This window comes from Tachyglossus aculeatus, chromosome 16 (genome assembly GCF_015852505.1).
Source record: "Tachyglossus aculeatus isolate mTacAcu1 chromosome 16, mTacAcu1.pri, whole genome shotgun sequence".
NCBI lineage: Eukaryota > Metazoa > Chordata > Mammalia > Monotremata > Tachyglossidae > Tachyglossus > Tachyglossus aculeatus.
The window spans coordinates 27,281,709-27,305,767 of record NC_052081.1 but is presented as its reverse complement, the minus strand read 5'-3'; the positions used below and the strand labels follow the sequence as shown (position 1 = coordinate 27,305,767).

Genomic DNA, 24,059 nt, shown 5'->3' with positions numbered 1-24,059 from the left:
CAGAGGAGAAGGGGGGCAGGGAGCGGAGGAGGGGGCAGGGGAGCAGAGGAGGAGGGTGTCAGGGGCGGGTCCCGGGGGCGTGGGCGGGCGGTGTGTCCCGTCCTGTGGTGTGAGCGGTGGGGCCGAGCCGGAGCGATAAGCATCGGTGGGTGACGTCAGCCGCGGGACCCGGCTAAAGCGGGGCTGCGGGGCTGAACGGGGGGCCGCCGCACCCAGCGGCCAGCCGCCCACCACTGCCCGGGGACCCCGCGGCACGCCGCCCACAGCCGCAGGGGCACCGTCCGGGGCACAGAACAGGTCAGCCCCCCGGGGGACCGCCAGGTAAGGATGCTCCCGCGGGACGGGACGAAGACTCTCCCCTTTCTCCTTCTCCTCCGGCTGCTTTCCCCCCTTCTTCCTCCTACTGCTTCTCCCCTTCCTCCCGTGGCTCTTATTCTCTTCCTCCTCCGGCTGTTTTCACCCTTTCTTCCTCCTGTTGCTTCTCTCACTCTTCCTCTTGCTGCTTCTCCTCTGACTCTTCCTCCTCCTCCTGCTTCTCCCCTTCTTCCTCTTCCGGCTGTTTTTCCCCCTTCTTCTTGCTCCGGCTGCTTTCCCCCCCTCCTTCCTCCACTTGCTTCGCTCACTCTTCCTCTTGCTGCTTCTCCTCTGACTCTTCCTCCTCCTGCTGCTTCTCCCTCCTCCGGCTGCTTCTCACCATCTTCCTCTTGTTGCTTTTCAGCTCTTCCTCCTCTGGCTGCTTTCCCCCTTCTTCCTCCTGTTGCTTCTCTTTTTCCTTCTGCACCTTCTCCCCTTCTTCCTCTTGTTGCTCCTCTCTTCCTCCTGCTACTTCTCCCCTTCTTCCTCCTGTTCCTTTTCATCTCATTCTTCCTCCTGCTGCTTCTCCCCTTCTTCCTCCTGTTGCTTCTCTCACTCTTTCTCCTGCTGCTTCTCCCCTTCTTCCTCCTGTTGCTTCTCTCACTCTTCCTCCGCCTGCTTCTCTCACTCTTCCTCCTCCTGCTTCTCCCCTTTTTCCTCCTGTTGCTTCCCTAGCTCTTCCTCCTGCTGCTTCACCTCTTCCTCTTCCTGTTGCTTTTCATATTTCCTCTTCTTACTTCTTCTCGTTTTCCACTTCCTGTTGCTTCTCCTCTTTTCCTTCTTCCTGTCCCTTCTCCTCCTCTTGTTTCTCTTCTTCTTCCTCCTTCTGTCGCTTCTCCTCCTCTTCCCCCTCCTGTGCTTCTCCTTTTTTTGCCCTCCTTCTGCTTATCTTCCTCTTTTTCCTCCACCTGTTGGCTCTGCTCTTATTCTCCCTCTTTTTGCTTATCTTCCCCTTCTTCCTCTTCTGGTTTCTCTTCCTCTTCTTCCTCCTCCTGTTGCTTCTCTCCTTCACCCTCTTGTTGCTTCTCTACTTTTTCATTCTGCTGTTTCTCCTCCTCCTCCTCCTCCCACTTCTCTTCTTCCTCCTGCTGCTTTTCTTCCTCATCCTGTAACTTCCTCTTGCTTCTTCACTTCTTCCTCTGCTTTTCCTCTTCTTCCTCCTCCTACTTCTCACCTTCTTCCTCCTGCTTCTCTTCTTCCTTCTCCTACGTCTCACCTTCTTCCTCCTGCTTTTCTTCTTCCTCCTCCTGCTTCTCCTCTTCCTCCTTCTCACCCTTTACTGACTGTAATTGGCCACTTGCTTTTTATTTACTTGACTCCTGATGGATTTCTAGCCTAGTTAGGGGGCAGGGATGGGGGCGGGGAGAAGGGGAGCTGTGGGAAACTCAGAACAAAAAGAAGGGTGGGTGAGTATGGGGGGGAAAGAGCCTGGGGAAGTTGAGAGACAGAGTCTTCCTTCCCCCATGAAACCTATCAAATTCTCTGGGAGCCTGAATGTCTTCAACTCCCCACGGAAGTTCTGTGTCAGAGGGGTTTGGGCTTGGTGGATTGTGGCGTTTTGACAAATCCTTCCTGATGATTTGAAAGGAAAAGACCAGGGATAATGAACAAGAGGCATCTTCCTCAGAGGGTGAACAAAATTGAAAAGGAAGTGGTGGTTTAGTTTCATGGGAATTCCTGTAACAACACCTCTCAGTCCATCAATAGAATTCATTGAGTGCTTACTGTGTGCAGAGCACTGTACTAAGCGCTTGGGAGAGTACAATATAAAGAGTTGGTAGACACATTCCCTGCCCACCACCAGTTTACCGTCTGCAGTCTCTTAATTTGAAGTTTCACCCCACCTTTCCCCTCTAATTTTAAGGAACTAGAAAAGTAGAGAGTGCCTTTTCAAGAGGCGAAGGAAGGTAGGCCTGGAGAGATGGAACTCAAAGGGGAATTGACGTTCTGGCGTGCTAACCTCCTCAGCTACTAACTTGATCCTGAAAAGTGATCTTTAAACTAAGTTGCTGAAAATCTAACACAGGATGCCTGGAACGGTGTTCCAGGAGTCACTGAACTGTCCTCTCTATTTGCAGCAGAAGTTATGGCTCCGAGTGAATTTGCTGTACTCCGCTGGCTTAGGGAAAGCCGCCAGTCCCGAAAACTAATCCTGCTGATAGTCTTCATTGCCTTGCTGCTAGACAACATGCTACTCACTGTAGTGGGTATGTGAAAAACCCGTTTCTTCATCTCCTTTTAGCAATCGCTTCTAAGCGTAGTACCGATGCTTGGACATTCAAAGTCCACTGTGGCCGCCAGCTCCCGACCAAGACAATTTATTTGTTTCTGATCAAATAGAATCGAATGAGTTCTTTGACCCTTTTCGAATAATCAATTACCAGGGGACAAAGACTGTAGCCGGGACTTCAGTGTAATTATTAGCATTCATTTTTCAGACTTCTAAGCAAATTGTATTGGGTGCCTGGGCTACAGAGGCATTAGTTGTTGCCATCATTTCAGTTTTAAAACTTCTTTTCTTGGAGTTCTTCATGTCAAAAAATGTGACAGACCAGATAAGACTCAGAGCTTATGCTTCCTTTTGATTGTTCTCTTTTTTCACTGTGGAGGAAAAGATTTCTGTTGCAGGGGAAGATTATCTAGAATTCTAAAGGTCTCTGTACTTTTTTTTGTTTATTAAACACTCATCAAGGGGAACTTAATTAGGATCTTCTGTATGCCCACTTACTGGAATAATATTTTCCAGGAAATCCAAAACTGTATATTTCATCGATGAACACCACTGCAAGTGTGTTAAAATGGAAACAATTTCCATTCCATCTTGGTTTTGAATTTTAAGAGGGCTTGTATCAGCGTAAGCCTTTTTGACATCTCAAGTATGAGTAGTCAATAGCTAAAAAGATCCATAAGGTCTTCCCGACAGACTCATCACAATTCAATTTATGAACAAAATGCATAGAAAGAATAAATTTGATGTGTAATCTTTTTTTAAAAAAGTTCTATTTTTTAATTTAATTAAAGCCACATTGCTTATACATGACTCAAAATGTTAGATTTGCAGGTTTACTCATTACATGTGGTTTTCAGAAAAGCAAATAGAGTTAATCCCTTGCAATATGCAAGTGAAAAAAGGACTCCCTATTCAATCGTATTTATCATATTTATTGAGTGTTTACTGTGTGCAGAGCACTGTACTCAGCGCTTGGGAAATACAAGTCGGTAACTTATAGAGACGGTTCCTACTATTGTGACCCCTTCTCTCCTCCATAAGACACAGTGTTCCACTATTAAAAATTTTAGACGGTTAGATCTTAATGCTCAAAAAGTAAAATATATTATTAAGGCTTAACTCCTACTGTTTAATAAACACAAACTCCCAGTGAATGCAAGAGAAGACAACATTAAACTGTTGCAGAATTTCCGAATTGCTATTTCCTGCCAGGGTCTTAAGGCGTATAATACAATTTGTATCTTCGCTTCCTAGGTTTAAATGTTTCTCCATCTGCATAAATGCTCTTTCTAGGGAAGCACTGAATTGACCCTGCACAGGTTCTGCCTTAGGCTTCAGATAACATTTTTGCCTTTTAAATAATGTTCCTCTTGAGGGAAATAAATAATGATAATAATAATAACCCCCACTGTTCCGTGAACCACAGTTAATTAAATGCCTGGGGTGGGGGCAAGGCCTTGGTGGGTGAGAGGGAGTAGTTGATCTTGCAGTTATTTCTGAGCTGTAGAATTCAGACAGAGTCTGTGATTTGCATTCTTTGCAGTGAGTTACATTTCAAGATCTGAAAACTCAAATACTGTTTTTGGGTTTTGAAAATAAGCATGCAGCTAGTTCTGGTGTTTGACATTTTTGAATGAGTTGCACCAAGTTTTGGAGAGCAGATAAATTTACAGTATGTTATCAGCCTCTGTGTTGTATTTGTGATTGATTCTAGTGCCTATCATTCCGAGTTACTTATACACCATTGAGCATGAGAAAAATGCCACCGAAATCCAGACTATCAAGCCTGAGGTTGATTCACCCTCAACCCCCAGCTTTCAGAGTATCTTCTCCTATTATGATAACTCCACAATGACGATTGAAAATGCTACTAGGGGATTGTCTCGAGGAGATTTATACCGAGCCGCAATCCAGCAAATGGTAGTTAATTCAACCAGCACCTCTTCTGATTGTCCCAAGGAAGACAAAGACCTGCTCAATGAAAATGTGCAAGTTGGTTTGTTGTTTGCTTCAAAAGCAACAGTCCAGCTCCTCACTAACCCTTTTATAGGGCCGTTGACCAACAGGTAGGTAATTTCATGCATCAATCAAATCATTTCATGTTAACTTGGCTTCTTTCTACTTCTACATCACCTTTCCATACCACTCATCATTCCATCATCCATTAGTGACTCGAATGAAAAATGAGCACCCCCCCCCCCCCCACACACACACCCTTCCCCCCCGGCCATACACACCTTTTCTCTTCATCAGTGAATGTATTTCTAGCCATTTTTCTCCACCTGCACCAAAGACATGCCTGACTGAAAAAAGAGGGTGGGGCAAGATGAGTCCTGGAGTGGAAGCTTCATGTTAATGTGGCTTTGAGTTTGTCCAATAGTGCTTATTTTACCAAAGTCACTGCACATGAACGACCTCATTTGGTTCTCAACACCCAATGGTAGGGAAGGGCAGAGATTCTCTTTATTTTACAGATGTGGAAACTGAGGCATAAAGAACTGAGATTTAGTGGTAGGGCTGAAGGTAGAACTCAGGTCTCTGGATTCCCCAGGCTTGTGTGCTTTCCTCTCAATTTTATTCCCTTGGCTAGCTCTTCCCTACATCCAGTGTGGCTTAGTGGAAAGAGCCTGGGCTTGGGAGTCAGAGGTCATGGGTTCTAAACCTAGCTCCACTACTTGTCAGCTGTGTGACTTTGGGCAAGCCACTTCACTTCTCTGTGCCTCAGTTCCCTCATCTGTAAAATGGGGATTAAGACTTTAAGCCCCACATGGGACAACCTAATTACCTTGTATCTACCCCAGTGCTTAGAACAGTGCTTGGCACATAGTAAGCGCTTAAGAAATATTATCATTATTATTATTATCCACTGTTTAACTACAGGAACTGTTTTATGTCTAGGTAATCCTTAAGGTTCTGTACAATAATCCTTTCCTGTTTAAAGTTTTTAAGTACTGTCCATTTATTTTTTCCCTTAAACCTATGGTTATACATAATTGTGTTATTTAGTTTTGTACTTACTCTATGCTAAGCAGCTTAACTGTTCTTGTATTGAGAAGTAGCATGGTCTAGTGAAAAGAGCATGACTCTGGTAGTCAGGGGATCTGGATTCCAATCCTGGCTCTTCCACTTGTCTGCTGAGTGACTTTGGGTCAGTGGTAACTTCTCTGTGTCTCGGTTACCACTTCTGTAAAATGGGGATTAAATCCTCCACCCTCTCACTTAGACTTTGTAACAGGGACCGGATCCAACCCAATGCTTAGAACAGTGCTTTGCACATAGTAAATGCTTAACAAGTACCATTAAAAAGCACTGCACTAAGTACTGAGGTAGCTATAAGATATTCAGATCAGATAGAGTCCCTGTCCTACATGAGGCTCTTTGAAGCTGTTTGTAGTGAGGAGGGAGGTTAGGCTCTTTTAAGTGCTACTCTGTAGAGACCAGATGAATTTGCCAAGGGAGGAATAACGATGAGAAATAATATCTAGTGGATCAAAGATCTCTGAAGATCTCTTACAGCTGCAATTTTAGAAAATGATGTTGGAGTTGTAGGGGGTGATGTCAATTCCTTCTCTTGAGCTAGCCTCACTGAGGAGTAGACTACTTTTTACTGTTAAGGACAATGGACAGTGCGACTTCTCTTGTGGTTTCCTAGACCAATTTGATGAACCTCTCATGTGTTGAGAAGCAGCATGGCCCAGTAGAAAGCAAAGGGACCTGGGAGTCAAAGGACCTGGGATTTAATCCTGGCTCTGCCATTTGCCTATGTGACCTTGGGCAAGACACTTAACTTCCATGTGCCTCAGTTTCCTCATCTGTGAAATGGGGATTCAATGCCTGTTCTCCTTTTTACTTTGACTATGAGCCCCGTAATAATAATAATTGTGGTATTTAAGTGCTTACTATGTGACAAGCACTGTACTAAGCACTGGGGTAGATGTGAGAAAATCAGGAACTAGTTGAAGCTCACAGTCTAAGTAGGAGGGAGAACAGGTACTGAATTTCCATTTTGCAGATGAGGAAACGAAGACACAGAGAAATTAAATGACTTCCCCAAAGTCACACAGCAGACCCATACTCTTTCCACTAGGTCCCATTTAAGACAGACACTGTGCTTCACCTGAATATCTTGTATCTACCCCGGGGTTTAGTACAGAGCTTGGTTCATAGTAAGCACTTCACAAATACCATTATTATTATCATTATCTTGTCATACCAAGGCAGAGTCCCATTCAAAGCTGCAGCTTTGTGAAACCTACAGAACCTACTAAAACACACATCAGCAAAATCAAGTCATAGGTAGATTCCAATGTAATCCCACAGATAAGCCTCAGCAGGAAGGTAGCATTCAATATCTCTCTGGTTCAGAAAAAGAAAACAAACACACCAGCTAAAAAGCATTCTTAAAAATACATCTGCTATAATTACAGAAAACTACCCAGGGTTTTGTGTTCTGAGAAGATAAATAGCTCAACTGTTCTGCATCAAAATGGAAGAAATTTCCATAATAATGCCCTTGTGAAACACCTGGGTGTGAATGGCAGGAGTCAAGCAGAACAATACTTGGAGACCTGCCTCAAATGGTTTGAGCATTTCAGATTTCCAAAGCAAATTATAAATGCTGGCTTTTAAAAATCTCATTCTCTTTTTAATGGTTTACTTGTGCTACCCAGAAGCAACCCATTTTTAACTAGTGGCTATCTAGAAACTACAGACACAAACTGTGCAATAGATTCTTTCCCAAAGACACTCAACACCCAGGGCTACAAGGTCCCTGCTGGCAACAACATCTGCAAAACGAAAGCCAATTTTACATAGTACAGTGTTTCAGTTTCTGTTGGACACAAGGCCGATTGCCTTTGGTATGTGTGGATCATTTATGGAATAGTGCCAAACTTACTTGCCTTCTTTATTTGATGTGACTTCAATCCAGTCCTCATTTTGATTGAAGCATAAACAGATCATTATCTCAATTATGCAAGAAACAGAAATGCGGAGACCACAATTTACGAAATATTTCCTGTCCTGAACATCTACATGAACAGGCATCAAAACCAATCCTTTTCTTGATATTAGATTACACAGTACTTCCAAAGGTCTCAAAACCCTTCATCTGTTACCAGTTCTCACTATGGGTAGATCTTTATAGTTTTCACTCCAGTTTGCTATGTGATCTCAGGAAAGTCACCTCACCTGTCTGTTTCTTAGGGACCTTCTATGACAATAAGAATGCTTTTTGAACTTCTTCCAGGTCCCTAAATGAAAGCAAAATAAAAGCTTTCCAGCTGGAAGTGGGTATAGGTTCAAGTCATATTGCACTGGCTTCCCTGATAACCTTAAGGTAGTGTGCCTAGAAATAGTAAATCTCCAAATTTGAGGTGAAGATGCCACTGTATTCCTTTGACATCCAGGCCTGGGGTTACTTCTGAAAGGAAGCTGTTTCTTAGGGTGCTTCATATAGATTGCTATGTGTAAATTTTGAGGCGACACCTGCTTTTAAACGCCCCCTAAGCAAGAATCGAGATTATTGCATTAGTGATGGTGGCGAGTCCGTGTCTTTCGTCAATGGACAGCCTAGATGAGCACATGACGATCGCGTCTGCCTTTCAGGCTGAAATAATGCAGAGCATCATGATCTTGCACAAACGGTAGGAAACATAAACCTACATGGGCCGCTGGAAAAAAAAAATTGGCAACTTTCCAAAGGGTGATTATGTCACTATGGTTATACAATTCTAGTAGCTCCTGTCAATGCTGCCTTTTGGAAGTGTTTAGAGAAGGCTAAGAGTAGTTTTTATGAATAATGCAGGTGGTGGGTTTCCTGAACAAGGGATGGAAAGACTAGATTTGGAAAAGATGGCTTCCTGTTTGGCATACGCAATGATTAGGGTGCAAACACAGTTACTGAACTTGCTGAGAGCAGATAGTGCATTTGGTCACTTCCCCATATTTTGAGGGCCAAGTGGCCTATTTGGTAGGCCCAGGGTTGCCACTGGATAGAATTGCAGCTAATTAAGATGGTGGAAGGAAGAAGGGAGGCTCATAGGGGCTCCTGTCGACAGCTGGTCCGAAAAATTGCTTGACTTTGGAAACAAAAAAGGAAATCTGGGTTGGCACATTGAAAATATGAAAACTTTTTCTTATCAATCAACCAACCAATAGTATTTTGAGTACTTACTGTGTGTAGAGCAAGCAGCGGGGCTCAGTGGAAAGAGCACGGGCTTCGGGTACTAATCCCGACTCTGCCACTTGTCAGCTGTGTGACTTTGGGCAAGTCACTTAACTTCTCTGTGCCTCAGTTACCTCATCTGTAAAATGGAGATTAAGATTGTGAGCCCCACGTGGGACAACCTGATCACCTTGTATCCCCCAGTGCTTAGAACAGTGCTTTGCCCATAGTAAGCACCTAACAAATACCATTATTATTATTAATAATTATTTTTAATAATAATAATTATATTGTGTAAATATATATTATATTACATATTATTGTGCAATAATAATTATTATTATTATTACTAAGTGCTTGAGAGAGTACAATTCAGCAGAGTTGGCAGACAGTGAGCTTACAGTCTAGACAAATCAGGACAATGGGAAATAGGATGCATCCCTGCTTTACACCAGCTCAATGAAGGAGCAGGAATTGATTTGTATTTCTTGGTTTGCGCTAATTACTGAGTACTTCCATACTTCTTCTTCAGCTTCTTATTTAGGTTTTTAATCAAACTAATAGCAATAAGTCATGTATATCTATTTCCTTGGGCACCTTGTGCATTTGAAAATCAAGTCTTAACCAGTACCTGAGTTACAAGAAAAAAGCCTGCAGCCTATCTTAGCATATAGTGTAGTGAATCCCTGCCAGTTGGCCTTTAGTAATTAGTAGTGACTTTTTCATTTTTTCAGGATGTAGGGAAAGCAGCTATTTGGCGAATGAATTGGCAGAAACCAGATAATTCACCCACTGGGAGTCAGGAGAAAGTTTCTGGCAGAATTCATTCATTCATTCATTTATTCAATCATTTATTGAGCACTTACTGTGTGCAGAGCACTGTACTAAGCGCTTGTGAAGTACAAGTTGGCAACATATAGAGATGGTCACTACCCAACAACGGGCTCAGAGTCTAGAAGGGGGAGACAGACAACAAAACAAAACATGTGGACAGGTGTCAAGTCATCAGAACAAATAGAATTAAAGCTAAAGGCACATCATTAACAAAATAAATAAAATAGTAAATATGTACTAGTAAAATAAATAGAGTAATAAATCTGTACAAACATATATACAGGTGCTTTGGGGAGGGGAAGGAGATAGGGTGGGGGGATAGGGAGGAGGAAAGGAAAAAGGGGGCTCACTCTGGGAAGGCCTCTTGGAGGAAGTGAGGTCTCAGTAGGGCTTTGAAGGGAGGAAGAGAGCTAGCTTGGCGGATGTGTGGAGGGAGGGCATTCCAGGCCAGGGGGAGGACGTGGGCCAGGGGTTGACAGCAGGACAGGTGAGAATGAGGTACAGGGAGGAGGTTAGTGGCAGAATAGTGGAGGGCGCAGGCTGGGCTGTAGAAGGAGAGAAGGGAGGTGAGGTAGGAGGGGGTGAGGTGAAGGAGAGCCTTGAAGCCAAGAGTGAGGAGTTTTTGCTTGATGCATAGGTTGACAGGCAGCCACTGGAGATTTTTGAGGAGGGGAGTAACATGCCCAGAGCGTTTCTGTACAGAGATGATCCGGGCAGCAGCGTGAAGTGTAGACTGAAGTGGGGCGAGACAGGAGGATGGGAGATAAGAGAGGAGGCGGATGCACTAATTCAGTCGGGGTAAAATGAGAGATTGAACCAGCAAGGTAGCGGTTTGGATAAAGAGGAAAGGGGAATTTCATCATCCTCAGTGGTATTTACTGAGTGCTTTCTGTGTGCAGAACACTGTACAAAGCACTTGTACAAAGTACAATCCATCAGAGTTGGTAGAAACATTACCTGACCACAATTACCTTACAGTCTAGATTTCTCATTGCGTGGAGATTGTAAACTGCTGCATGGTGAGGCACATGAAGGTCATCCACAGTAAAAGCAATTTGAGATTTCCAGGGAGGAAGTGATTGGAGAGAGGAATCTGGGCAACAGTGCTTGATCTGAAATATATTTGAGTTCACAGTTTAGTGTTTTGCAGTCTACTGAGCTTTCAGTGTATTCATTTAATCATTCATCCAATCATATTTATTGAGTGCTTACTGTATGAGCTCATTGTGGGTAGGAATGTGCTTGTTTGTCAATCGTATTTATTGAGTGCTTACTATATGAGCTCATTGTGGACAGGAATGTGCTTGTTTGTTATATTGTACCCTCCTAAGCACTTAGTACAGTGCTTTGCACACAGTAAGCGCTCAATAAATACGACTGAATGAATGAATGCAGAGCACCGTACTAAGTGCTTGGGAGAGTACGTTGTAACAGTAAACAGACTTGTTCCCTGCCCACAATGAGCTTACAGTCTCCAGCATCCTGTCTTCGAAATAGCTGGTGATTAACGAGGCAGAGTGGGACAGACTGGATGAGATTAACTAGGGGGTCCACTGGGAACATCAGTAAGATCTAGGGCAGCCCCCCCGACCCCATCCCAGCTCCGCCTTGGGCGGGCTGTGATTCGTGGTCAGTCCTGCGGAAGCAAGGATGTACCCATATTACAAAGAGAGTTTGGAGGGCTAATCAGATGTTTTTCTGCATCGGGGCTCATGTGGGCCTTAATGTGCCACTGCACTAAATGTTTGGGAGAGTACAAGAGGAGCTTACGGTCTAGAGGGGGAGACAGACATGAAAATAAATTATGGATACATATGTAAGTGTTGAACGGCCGAGGGTCGGGTGGATATCAAGTGCTTAGAGGGTTCTGTACCAAGTGCAAGGGCGATGCAGAAGGGAGAGGGGAAAGGGGAAATAAGGACTTAGTTGGGGAAGACTTCTAAGAAGAGATGTGATTTTAATAAAGCTTTGAAGGTGGGGAGGGTAGTTGTCTGTCGAACATGAAGTGAGGAGGGAGTTTCAGGCCAGAGGGAGGATGTGGGTGAGAGGTCAGTGATGAGGTAGGCACAGTTGAGGTACAGTGAGTAGGTTGCCATTAGAGAAACGAAGTGGTATTTACTGAGTGCTTACTTTGTGCAGAGCGCTGTACTTGGGAGAGTACAGTACAATACAGTTGGTAAACATAATCTCTGCCCTCAAGGAATTTACAGTTTTGTGGGGGAGGCAGATATTAAAATAAATTTCAAATAGGAGAAACATTTTAAATGTATTAAAATGTTGTGGGGCTGAGGGTGGGATGAGTGACCAAGTGCTTAAGGGTAGCAACCCAGTTACATAGACACTGAAAGGAGGGTGGAGAGGTAGGAAATGAGAGGTTAGTCAGGTAGACATCTTGGAGATATAATTGTAGTAGGGCTTTGAAGGTGGGGAGACCTCTCCAGGCAAGAGAGCAGTCAGGAGTTCCAAAACCTTTGCAAGATATGAAATGAGGTAATCTTTTTCAGTATGTCTTCAAACATTATAAACCTTTATCCTACTGCTTGAGTCTTTCAACCTTTGTAGCCGTTGACTGTGGCACTGAATGCTCAATTCTTACCTCTGAACTGTTCTGCGGTCTTTGATGTTGAATCTGTTTGATGAGTAGAACAATAAGGACTTAATAACTGTTTTCATAGTTTTTTATGGGAAAAGTGCTGACCAGTGGTTCCCTGTCCACTAAAGAATAAAGAAGAAATGACATGAAATGAAAGCAGGAGAGATTTGATTTCCCCTAGGAAAGAGCCTTTTGAACATCAGTGTGATAAAATATTGGGATAAACTATGTGGAGATCTTTAGAAAAGAGTGGATATTCAAGTGTCTTGAAAGTTTTAATAATTCGCCTTTGTGGCAGCAGGGGACATAATAAGAATAATAATAACAGTACTTGTTAAGCACTTCCTATGCACCAAACATTCTTCTAAGCACTGGGATAGATACAAGTTTATCAGGTTGAAAACAGTACCTGTCCCAGATAGGACTCACAGTCTAACTAGGAGGGAGTGGACTTGAATCCCCATTTTACAGATGAGGTAACTGAGGCATAGAGAGGTTAAGTGACTTGCCTAAGGTCACCCAGAAGACACATTGCAGAACTGGGATTAGAACCCAGGTCCTCTGACTCCCAGGCCCGTGCTCTTCCCAGTAGGCCACAGTGCTTCTCTAAATGGCTAGTTTTTGAGACCCTTCCTGCCCTATTTTTCTATGGTCTTACATCGTCCACATGGAAAATGTCTCTGGGTTTTGGTAATGGTCAGAACTAAATAATCTGACTTACTAGGTTGCGACAGAATATAATAATAATAATAACAATAATAATAATAACTGTGGCATTTGTTAAGCTCTTACTATGTGTCACACACTATGGGGTAGGTACAAGATAATCAAATGGTACACAGTCCCTGTTTCAAATGAGAACAGATATTGACTCCCCATTTTACAGATGAGGAGACTGAGACACAGAAAAGTTCAGTGACTTGCCCAAAGCCACATAGCAAGATTTGTTTTCTCTAAATTTTTTCACAAGAAAAACTTTTCCTCAGTTTTAAATTAGTTCTTTAACATCCTCATTCATCCCAAAAGCTTGTGTCTTTGACTCTCTGAAGCATCTCAGTACCGTCTCCTCCATGTGAATGGAGGGGATTTCAATCCTACTGCAGCAGAGAAAAGATGCCTGAGAGGAAGGGGAGGGTGGGAGAATGGGTGAAAAACAAAAAGGACATGAGGGAAAAGAGCTATGGGATAAGAAGAGGGAAGCAGCATGGCCTAATGGAAAGAGCAGAGGCCTAGGCATCAGAGGACCTGGGTTCTAATCCCTGCTCTGCCACATGTCTGCTGTGTGACCTTGGGCAAGTCACTTGACTTCTCTATACCTCAGTTACCTCAGCTGTAAAACAGGAATTAAGACTAGGAGCCCCCAGTAGTATATGGACTGCGTCCAACATGATTAACTTGTCTCCTCCCTAGAGCTTAGTACAGTGCCTGGCACATAGTAAGCACTTAACAAATACCATAAAAACACTCCCAGGTATTGAATCCCCATTTTACATATGAGGAAACTGAGGCACAGAGAAGTTGGGTGACTTGTCCAAAGTCACAGAGGGGGGCAAGTCATAGATCCAGCACTGCCACCCAGGTTTTCTGATCCCCAAATGTGCTCTTTCCAGGAGGTCACTCTTCTTCCCCAGTTTTTAAGTTTCAGCATGCCTGTTCTAAGATGAGCTTTCAAAATGAAAGGCAATGATGGCTATTTTTCATCTTCATGGTATTTTACTAAGCTTTAAAATAAATTTTAATCATCCTGTACCTGGTTGAATTTTTAAAGGCACTTCTGGGCCAGCCAGTATTTGATTGTACTTCCATCCAAAGATCAATCTCATGAAGGCCATAATTACAAAAATCTGAAAAAAAAAAACATAAAGAAAATGAAAGGAATGATATACATCATGAACACCTTCTGGGCCATTAAGCCAATTATGTATTAACATTTATGCCAAAGAGAATGTTATGGCAATAACTAGACATAAATGTATTTCTTATTAAAGAAAATGAAACAGAAAAAGGCCAAATAGTCAAAGAGATGAGTCTTGAGGCAACCACAGCCATCCTACATCCTCCAACTTAAGGAAAGCATCAAATGGAATAGATATAATGCCCAGAAAAACTACAATGCCACCATTAAATCTTTTCCTGTTTTATTTTGTTCTGTTTTGCAGAATAGGTTATCAGATTCCAATGTTTGCAGGATTCTGTATCATGTTTGTCTCAACGATTAGTGAGTACCTGTTTTTTATATTTTGTATCCTGATGCCAGCACTGTCTTTGTTAAATACTTCAGTTTGGGGGAGATTTCAGTTCCCTTCCTTCCTTCCTCTTGACTGTCTTTGCAAAAAAAGAATCAATAATCACAAATTTAAATACAGTAAAAGCACAATTTGGCCCTCAGGGTCACAGATTAATACATATCTCAAGAAATGATCCTCTATAAAATGTTTTTAATTGCCCCTTGAATTGGAAGTAGCCTAACTTTTTTGGACCTCTTTTTTCAGTGTTTGCTTTTTCTGGAAGTTATACTCTACTCTTCATAGCAAGGTCCCTTCAAGGAATTGGCTCTTCTTGTTCTTCAGTGGCTGGTAGGTAGTAAAGTACCTCAGTGGACTCTCTCTGCAGTGTCACTGAACAATTGTGCTTTCCCTCAGTGCCTGCCTGGTCATTTGTTTGATGCCTGTGAAATAACTTGGGGAATCATTTCTACATTCAAAGAATCTAGATCTGTCCTGGGACATCTGCATGGGTTGTGTCATGGTTTGTTTTTGGCCGTAGGTTATTTTACCAGTAGGAAGAGGAGGTCCAAAGTACTGCCTAGTTCACATGCTTTTAATTGGTTACTCTTTCTACATTCCTGAGAAGGGTTTGAGAGGGGTAAAATGATTACTTTGTTTTTTATGGTAACTGTTAAGTGCTTCCTATGTGCCAGGCACTGTACTAAGTGCTGTGCTCCTTTGATCTGTCTTTATTATTTAGGAATGGGGATGCTGGCAAGTATTTACACAGACGATGAAGAGCGAGGCAATGCGATGGGGATCGCCCTGGGGGGCCTTGCCCTGGGCGTTTTAGGTCAGTAAGATTGTGTGGGGTTGGGATGTGGCATATGAGTTGGGATTCCACACACCTGTGGACATTTGTCTTTTTCCAACTGGTGTCTGTTAGAATGATGCAGAAGTGAATGATCAACTTGCAGAGGCAAAGCCTCAATGGGGAAAGTCAGCTAATGGTTTCCCAAGGGTCATCTCCATCCCCAGCTCATTTTCCCAAATAGGAGTTGTAGGGTTACTGATTTTGATCTCCTCTGAGTACATCTTGGAGAGTACAACAGACTGTAAACTTATGGGCAGGGAAAGTGTCCACTATGTCTGTTGTATTCTCCCAAGCACTAGTGTTCTGTAAGCGCTCAATGAATACCATTGGTTGATTGATTACAATATAACAGATTTGGTAGACATGTTCCCTGCCCACAGTGAGCTTATATCAAATTAATTGTGGACAGTGTGAATCACGGTGTTGCCAGGACAACATAAGCCTTGCTGATAAATGGAATACTTTAGTTAGTTATGTTGCTGATAAGTGATTACTCTGTGTCTCATTCTTCACTAGGTTCTATTGTACATGAAAGATAATCAGTTCAGAATTTTTAAAGAGTTTTGAGCACTTTTTAAAAAGTGATATTTGTTAAGTGCTTACTATGAGCCAGGCACTGTACTAAGCACTGGGGTAGATACAGGTTAGTCAAGTTGGACACAATCCATGTCCCTCATGGCACTCACAGTATTTTACACATTTTACAGATGAGGTAACTGAAGCACACAGACATTAATTGACTTGTCCAAACTCACACAGCAGACATGTGTCAGAGCCAGAATAGGAATCCAGGTCCATCTGACTCCCAGACCCATGGTCTATCCACTAGACCACACAGCTTCTCCTATGTTTATATCATTTATGTCTCACATACGTCTGTATCAATCAGTGGTACTTACTGAGTGCTTACTGTGAACAGAATACTGTACTAAGCATTTGGGAGATATTCCCTGCCCACAATGAACTTACAGTCTATTACAGCTCATATTATTTCTTATTTTTCCACTCATCTAGTCATCTACTATATCTTGCTGCTACCAATTGTAGTCACTTCCCTAGGCTCCTCATGGAGGTGGTGACATGACAAATCCTTGAAAATCTAAAGATCCCCAATATTCCAAACCAATCACTGAAACTTAAGCATTCCACATCCCACTAATCACTCGCAACAACTCACCATGCCTTAAAAGAAGGGGAAGGTCTGATTTGTCTGCAATTTTGGAGACCATGTGAAGTTCCACTTCTGACAGTGAACCTAGATTTTTCTGGGTTTGGCAAGATTTGGTCATTAGGCATGAAATGGCCAGTGATATGTCTGCAGGCACTCCAGTTGCTAGGATAACCTTGTTACCCCTCCCTCTCTGGGCTCTTTTGTAGTGGGGCCGCCATTTGGGAGTGTGATGTATGAATTTGTGGGGAAGACTGCCCCGTTTCTGGTGCTGGCTGCTCTCGCTCTGTTGGATGGAGGTCAGTGAATAGCAAAAGAGAACTTCATTTGTTCATTACCCTGGAAAGTCTTACTAAAAATCACATTCTTATCCCAGCCCATTTGCCTAAAAAGCCATTTTCCTTCTTTTTGTAGCTGTCCAACTGTTTACTCTCCAGCCATCCACAGTACAGCCAGAGGTAAGCAGCTCTGTAAAACCTGGGATTCATCAGCTGGGAGTGCATTCTCTTTAACGCTGCTTTTTCTGTTTGGCAGAGTCAAAAAGGAACCTCATTAGTCACCCTGTTAAAGGACCCTTACATCCTGATTGCTGCAGGTAGAGTGTAATCATCCCTCTTCTCCATAATCAGAATGCATTTTGAGGCAGTTTGCATTTTAAATATGATGGGGGTGAAGAATTGATTGTGAATTAGCTTTAGGAATACTGGGCAAGCCAAAAAAAGATCCCCAAAAGCCCAGATCATCATAATAATAATAATATTTGTTAAGAATTTACTATGTGTCAGACATTGTACTAAGCGCTGGGCTGGATACAAGCAATTTGGAATGGATAGAGTCCTTGTTCCACATGGGTCTCACAGTCTTGATTCCTATTTTTCAGATGAGGTAACTGAGGCATAGAAAAGTGAAGTGACTTGTCCCGGTCATACAGCAGACAAGTGGTGGAGCCAGAATTAGAATCCATGACCTTCTAACTCCCAGGCCCATGCTCTATCTACTATGCCATGTACATTGCAAATCACAGGAAATGGTCTCCTCCCAGGGATATTCTTAGAAACTTACTTAACTTGAGAGGGTCTGACTCTCCTGGAGGGGTGAGGGAGGTTCTGCTCAAAGATACTGGAAGGCCTCAGAGCACACCCAAGTTTAGTTATTCTGAGCGGGCCAGATTTCACCTTTGCATTAAAGGCTGTTGCCGGTGACCCCGAGACATCACAGGTAAGGAGCCTGCAGCCTCACGGCAGACATCTCAGCTGCCTATTCTAATTCCTCTCGGCATTTGTGAACTGAGGATGGGAGGGGCGCCCAGTTGTGCTGAACTGTGTGACGAGAAGAGCTCTCCTCTCGGAAAAAATATAGTTGCTCTGAGATATCAGAAAGATTTAGCCCTGTCATTTTTAAAGGTAAATAGGGGTTCCACACTGTGGAAGCAGCATGGCCTAGTGGAGAGACCACAAGCTTGGGAATCAGGAGGACCTGGGTTCTAATTCCAGCTCCACCACTTGTCCACTGAATGACCCTGGGCAAGTTACTTCACTTCCCTGTCTCAGTTCTCTCATCTGTAAAATGGGCATTAAGACTGTGAGCCTCAAGTGGGATGTGGACTGTGTCCTACCTGATTAGGTTCTCTCTACCCCAGTGCTTACTACAGTGCCTGGCATATAGTAAGGGCTTAACAAATGCCAGAATTATTATTATTAAGCATTATTCTGTTCTCAAAAACAAGCAGAATCACTACCCTAGATGGGGATCTCCCTGTTCTCCCTCCTCTGGTGCCCTCTCTCCTTCCTTACAAGGCCAGGCTGTCTGCTTAGCCCATATGATGCTTGTCATAACCCTGTCCTGCACTCTGATTTGCCTATCTGTAAAGTGGGGTTCTGGGATATTTCTAGGGAGCACCAAGAGTCAAAACCCTAAATTACCGGTGGATGAAGTAGGAAGTAGAATTTGTTAGTCGGAACAGCAGGGAAATCAAATAAGACTGAATTTAGAGCCAGACTCTCACTGCCTCTAGGTTCCAGGCACACTGCTGGCCAGAGCACAGAGCATTTTGATCTGTTACTGCTCGAGCTGTTTCCCTTTCGCTAGGAACAGACATTGCATGCGCCCGGCGGGAACTAAATGTCAAAATATTGACAATTCCAGGCCACGTGGCTATTGAGGTTGGAAGGAAAAAAATGCAATTCTAATCTTTTGAACATTATTTTTAGTGAATCCAGTCTTTAAATGTCACCAAGGATGGCAGAATCACCCCTTCTTCATTATGTAAATAGCCACCTTGATTATGTGAGTTCTTAGAGCACTGGCTTCCAGCAAATTAGAGGCTTCAAGGATTCATTCAATCCCAAGTGGTTCAGCAACAATCAATAGTGTTTGTCTATCAAATTGGGCTTAAAAGGACCCAATCTGGAATGGCTTCATTTTCCTATTTGGGGCAAGATGGCAGTACTCTGGATTGACACAAAAGAAAAAAAGAAACAAAACACCCTTTCTTCTCCACTACAGGTTCAATCTGCTTTTCAAACATGGCCATTGCGATCCTCGAACCTGCACTGCCAATCTGGATGATGGAGACTATGTGCCCCAGAAAGTGGCAACTAGGTAAAGTATGGACTATTGTTTCTCAAGGGCTCGAGCTGTGGCGTGGGACTTAATTTTCTTGCAGTCAGCTAAGCCAAGTACCTGGGGCTTGGGCCAGAAGGTGATTGGGTTGATGGTGATTGGGTTGATTCCACAGAGGGATCTTTCATCAGATGTGTGGCTGTATTTGGACATAAGTGAATTGGTAGGGGGATAATAATGGTGGGAACAAAAGAATCTCTCAGTTTCCCAAGGCGGAGGCTGATAGGCATGGTCTGTCCTTTGGTCTGGTCAGAGAGGGTCCAGGGAGGCCCAGGTGCAAATTCCGGGAGGCTGAAGCCTCCTATCACTGCAGCTTTTTTGTTCCTTCAGTACTACCTGTGGGGGGACTCTGAAGAGGTCTGAGGCAGGGGTGTTAGTACCCTGATCGCTGACTCTTGCTGACTCCATTTCAACCCTGATCTAGGTTTGGCCCTCCATCCCCTTCAGATCTGCCAGATTCCATCCCTCCCCAGTTTCAAAATGGCCAGAGAGATCCACGTCCTAATGAGTCTCCCTGACAAATTTCCCCTGCCCTGGTCACTTCCTTCTGACAGCCACCTTGAGCACGTGGGTATATACCGATGTACATGCTCTCTTTCTGGGCTCTTGCAATTACCAGTTATAGCTCTATTTTGTTCTTTCATTCTTACTGAATGTTTTTAGTCCACATCTGCCTGATTCTTCCATTAGATTTTAAGATCCACTAAGGGTAGTGACTTTTACTTTCTCACGTGCCCAGAACAGTAATCTGCACACAGCGAGTGCCTGGAATAGCACTCTGCACATAGTAAATTCCCAGTATAGTGCTCTTCACACAGCAGCCTTGTGATTAACACTACTGAATGAATAAATGATTAATTTGTTATGGTAGTAAGTGTTTACTTTGGGCCAGGTACTGTGAATAAGCATTATCATGAATAGAAGATAAACAGTTCAGACCCAGTTACTGTCTCACATGGGCCTCACAATCTAGATGGGGAAAGAGAGACACATACAACATGGCTGAGTGGATAGAACATGGGCCCGGGAGTCAGAAGGACCTGGGTTCTAATTCTGTCTCCGCCACATGTCTGCTGTGTGACCTTCGGCAAGTCACTTCACTTGCACCTCAGTTACCTCATCTGTAAAATAGGGATAAGAGGGTGAACCCCATGTGGGACAGGAACTGTGTACAACCCTGATTACTTGTAACTACCCTAGTGCTTAGAACAGTGCTTTGCACGTAGAAAGCGCTTAAGAAGTGCCATCATAATAATGATTATTATTATTAGAAAAGGCAAATTCCAGAAGACAGGAACATTTACAAATGCAAGAAAGAAGAGATAGAGGGTAAAATGGGTAGAAGAACAATGCTAGAGGGAAGCTGTACTGATAATGTTGCTCAGATTTTACTCTCAAGCTGCCCCAGATTCCATAGGTCTAAGACCAGCTGTTGCTGGCCTCCACTGCCCACAGTGACATAGAAACCTTAGGATCCTGGTCCTGGCCAATTCTGGCTCCTGGTTGATGATGGGGTGTCTTGATTTCTCCAGGATGGATGCAGGGAGAGGGGACAGTGAGAGAGGAAATTGGTGGGGGCTGTATTTCCTTGGCACTGCAACATTGATCCAATAAATATTGAACTGTCCTGGGATTTATCAAAGATAGACGATACACAAGAACTCAGATATGATTGTTTGCAGCCCTTTCTGACCAAGGGCAAAGCTCCAAGGGCTTGAGGAAATTTGGAAGCGTCTAGTTCTGGAAGTACTGACTTCCACCTTGGGGGCCAAGCTGGCTGGGTTCGAGCTAACCCGGAAGGAATGTTACCAGCCCTGCCTACTAAACCTGTCCAGAAAAGTCCAGGGGGGTAGAGCACGGGCCTGGGACTCAGAAGGTCCATGGAACTCTGTGGGGGAATTAGGGAGTGTTCTTCCCATGACACACATCTGTCTGGACACAGCGTGGGGCTGGGGTGGAATAATAATAATGATAATAATGGGACAAGTGCTTACTATGTGCCATTCACTTTGTGCCATCCTCTTGGCCCCCTAAGCACTGGGGTAGATACAAGTTAATCAGGTTGGACACAGTTCCTGTCCCACTAAGCCACGCTGCTTCTCTGATACAGTAGATGTAGATGATACAGTAGATGTGATCCCTGCCCACAAAGAGCTTAGAGTTGAACAGTTTTAATGGTGGTCTATGTGAAGTGCTTACTATGTTCTAAGTATGGGACTAAACACTGGGGTAGATACAAGATAAGACCAAACACAGTCTCTGGCCCCAAAGAACTCAGAGCCTAAAGGGGAGGGAGAAAAGGTATTGAATCCCCATTATACAGATGAGGAAATAGAGACCCAGGGAAGGTCAGTGACTTGCTCAAGGTCACAAAGCAATCAGTGGCAGAGCTGGGATTAGAACTCAGGTCCCCTGATTCCTAAGCCCATGCTTCCTGCTCTGAGCCACACTGCTTCTCCATGGGGAGTCTTGGAGTCCTGCAGAATTCCTCTGCTCGAGGCGGGCTGTGACTTGGAAAGGAGAGGTTGTGGGTAGAAGGTCTAGGTTGCCTTAGCATTCTGTAGGGTTGGCTCCCACTTATCTTTTCTATTGGAACTTGTTCCTCTGATTCAAATCTCCAGATTCCTCTTGGCCACCACGATATCTCAAACTGACTCACAAATCATACCGACATTCGCTTCCCCTTTCATTTCAGAATGGCCTAAGAAGCAGACTTGTCTGTTAATTTCTAACTGTAATCAATAACAATCTATGGAGCTCTTACTGTGTGTAATGATAATAATTTTCAGTTGAGTCTGGGGGCTGGGGAAAGAGGGAAGATGCAGAGCACTTTACTAAGTGCTTGAGAGAGTACAATATAACAATAAACAGACACATTCCTTGTCCACAATGAGCTTGCCATCTAGAGGGAGAGACAGACATTAATATAAATAGATCACCTCTCTATTGAACTCAACTCACTCGCTCACCTATCCCTTTGATCTCGTACCACTAACCCACAGCCCTGGATCACCTGCAAAGTCTGCCTTCTTAGCTCTTGCACTTGAGCCGCAGAGCACTGCTGGTAGAAATTTAAATATCAGGCCAGCTTTTTCCACTTTAAGTTTATCCTTATGTGCTTTAACTCTGTCCTCGCCTCTGCCCAGTAAAACTATTTCTCTACCCATATTGACCCCCCATGCCCATTGCCCTCACCAGTTGTCCCAGGCATTTAACTCCCTCCTCATTTCTTCTGTTGCCAACCCCCACGTCCCCTATACATGCCCCCAGTGGCCTGGCCTCCTACTTTATTAAGAAAATTGACACCATCAGGTGTGAGCTCCCTAAAATTGCCCCTGCCCCTCCTCAATCCCTCCCTCCTCCGGCCCCCCCTCAACTCTCCCATCCTTCCCAGCAGTTTCTCTAGAGGAGATCTCCTGTCTCCTCTCAAAAGTCACCCCTCCACATGCACGTTGGACCTCATTGCTTTGCACCTTATCAAAACTCTCACCCCCTCCCTTCTTCCCTAACAGTCATCTTCAACCGTTCTCTCTCCAGTGGCCTCTTCCTCACTGCTTTCAAACATGCCCATGTCTCCCCTATCCTACAAAAACCCCCTCTTGACCATACGATTCCCTCCAGTTATCACCCCACCTCCCTCCTATCATTCTCTAAAATCCTTGAATGAGTTGTTTACAACCACTGTCTCAAATTCTTCTCCTCCAATTCTCACTTTGATCCCCTCGAATCCAGCTTCCGTCCCCTTCACTCAACAGAAACCATCCTCTCAAAGGTCACTAGTGATTTCCCTCTTGCTCAATTCAATGGCCTCTACTCCATCCTAATCCTCCTCGACCTCTCAGTTGCCTTTGACACTGTGGACCCCCTTCTCCTGGAAACATTATCCAAACTTGGCTTCACTGGCTTTGTCCTCTCCGGTTCTCCTCTTATCTCATTGACCATTTATTCTTAGTTTCCTTTGCAGGCTCCTCCTCTGCCCCCCCCGTTCCCTAACTGTGGGGGTCCCTCATGGTTTATTTCTGGGTCCCCTTCTATTTTCCATCTACATCCACTCCCTTGGAGGCTCATTCGCTCCCATGGCTTCAACTACCATTTCTGTACAGATGACACCCAAATCTATATCACCAGCCCTGAACTCTCTCCCTCTCCCCAGTCTCACATCTCCTCCTTCTTTCAAGGAAGGTCTTTCCAAGTCTGTGTACAGACTACTGTACTAAGTGCTTGGGAAAGTACAATACAACAGTAAACAATGACATTCCCGTAAACCCACCTCCCCAACAATTAAAAAAACTAAACAAAACAAAAAAAACCCAAAACACTCCGTAGTTTGCATGTTACCCCAGTGGGTTACTTAGGAGGCATGAAAAACTTACTTTACAAATGTCCAAGCCTTTGACGCTAGGTTATGTTCCTGGGATCAGACTTGGAAAGACCATAGGTCTGGTAGCCAGGAGATTTGAGTTTTAGTCTCTACTCTGTTACTGGTCTGCTATGTGACTTTAGGCAAGGTACCTAGCCTCTTTGGGCCTCAATTTCCCCAACTACAAAATGGGGATAGAAATAACTGCCTCTCCCTACCGGTATGAGGAGAAAATAGGATCATTTATATGCAAGTTCTTTGAAAAATTAAAAAGCAAAATCAAGGTATTTTATTAATTTTAATTTTTAATATTCGTTGACTTTATATTTATTTTATTATATTTATATGTAAATATATATTTAGTATATATTATTTAAAGTGGAATTAGCTTACTGAGTTGCACACAATCTTAACTTTTAAAATCTGCTCCTAAGACAAAAGATCGGATAGTCATCATCACCATCATATTGTAATCAGTATTCATTTCTATTGTGTTTTCTGGGAGCAAATACTGTACTAGGAGCTTGAGGGGCACTCAAGGAATGTCTCCCCTCAAGGAATTTACAATCTAATGTGGAAGACCAGCAGACATGAGTGGGTTAACATGCAATTTGACTTTTCATTCCAGTATTACACCATCAGACCTCTTAA

At 43.7% G+C, this 24,059-nt stretch overlaps 1 protein-coding gene across 1 annotated transcript in view; it reads left to right on the top strand.

Moving 5' to 3' along the window:
- The first annotated feature begins 242 nt into the window (after nt 1-242).
- The window catches only part of SLC18A2 (solute carrier family 18 member A2), a 33,495-nt gene continuing 9,678 nt past the window's right edge, over nt 243-24,059 (top strand). Inside the window, exons 1-10 of the mRNA XM_038758182.1 lie at nt 243-321; nt 2,433-2,561; nt 4,299-4,650; nt 14,337-14,395; nt 14,670-14,753; nt 15,145-15,237; nt 16,636-16,725; nt 16,841-16,884; nt 16,961-17,021; nt 18,932-19,027. Of these exons, the coding sequence (XP_038614110.1) occupies nt 2,441-2,561; nt 4,299-4,650; nt 14,337-14,395; nt 14,670-14,753; nt 15,145-15,237; nt 16,636-16,725; nt 16,841-16,884; nt 16,961-17,021; nt 18,932-19,027 (1,000 nt within the window). The 5' untranslated portion in view covers nt 243-321; nt 2,433-2,440. The remainder of the gene's footprint in view (nt 322-2,432; nt 2,562-4,298; nt 4,651-14,336; nt 14,396-14,669; nt 14,754-15,144; nt 15,238-16,635; nt 16,726-16,840; nt 16,885-16,960; nt 17,022-18,931; nt 19,028-24,059) is intronic.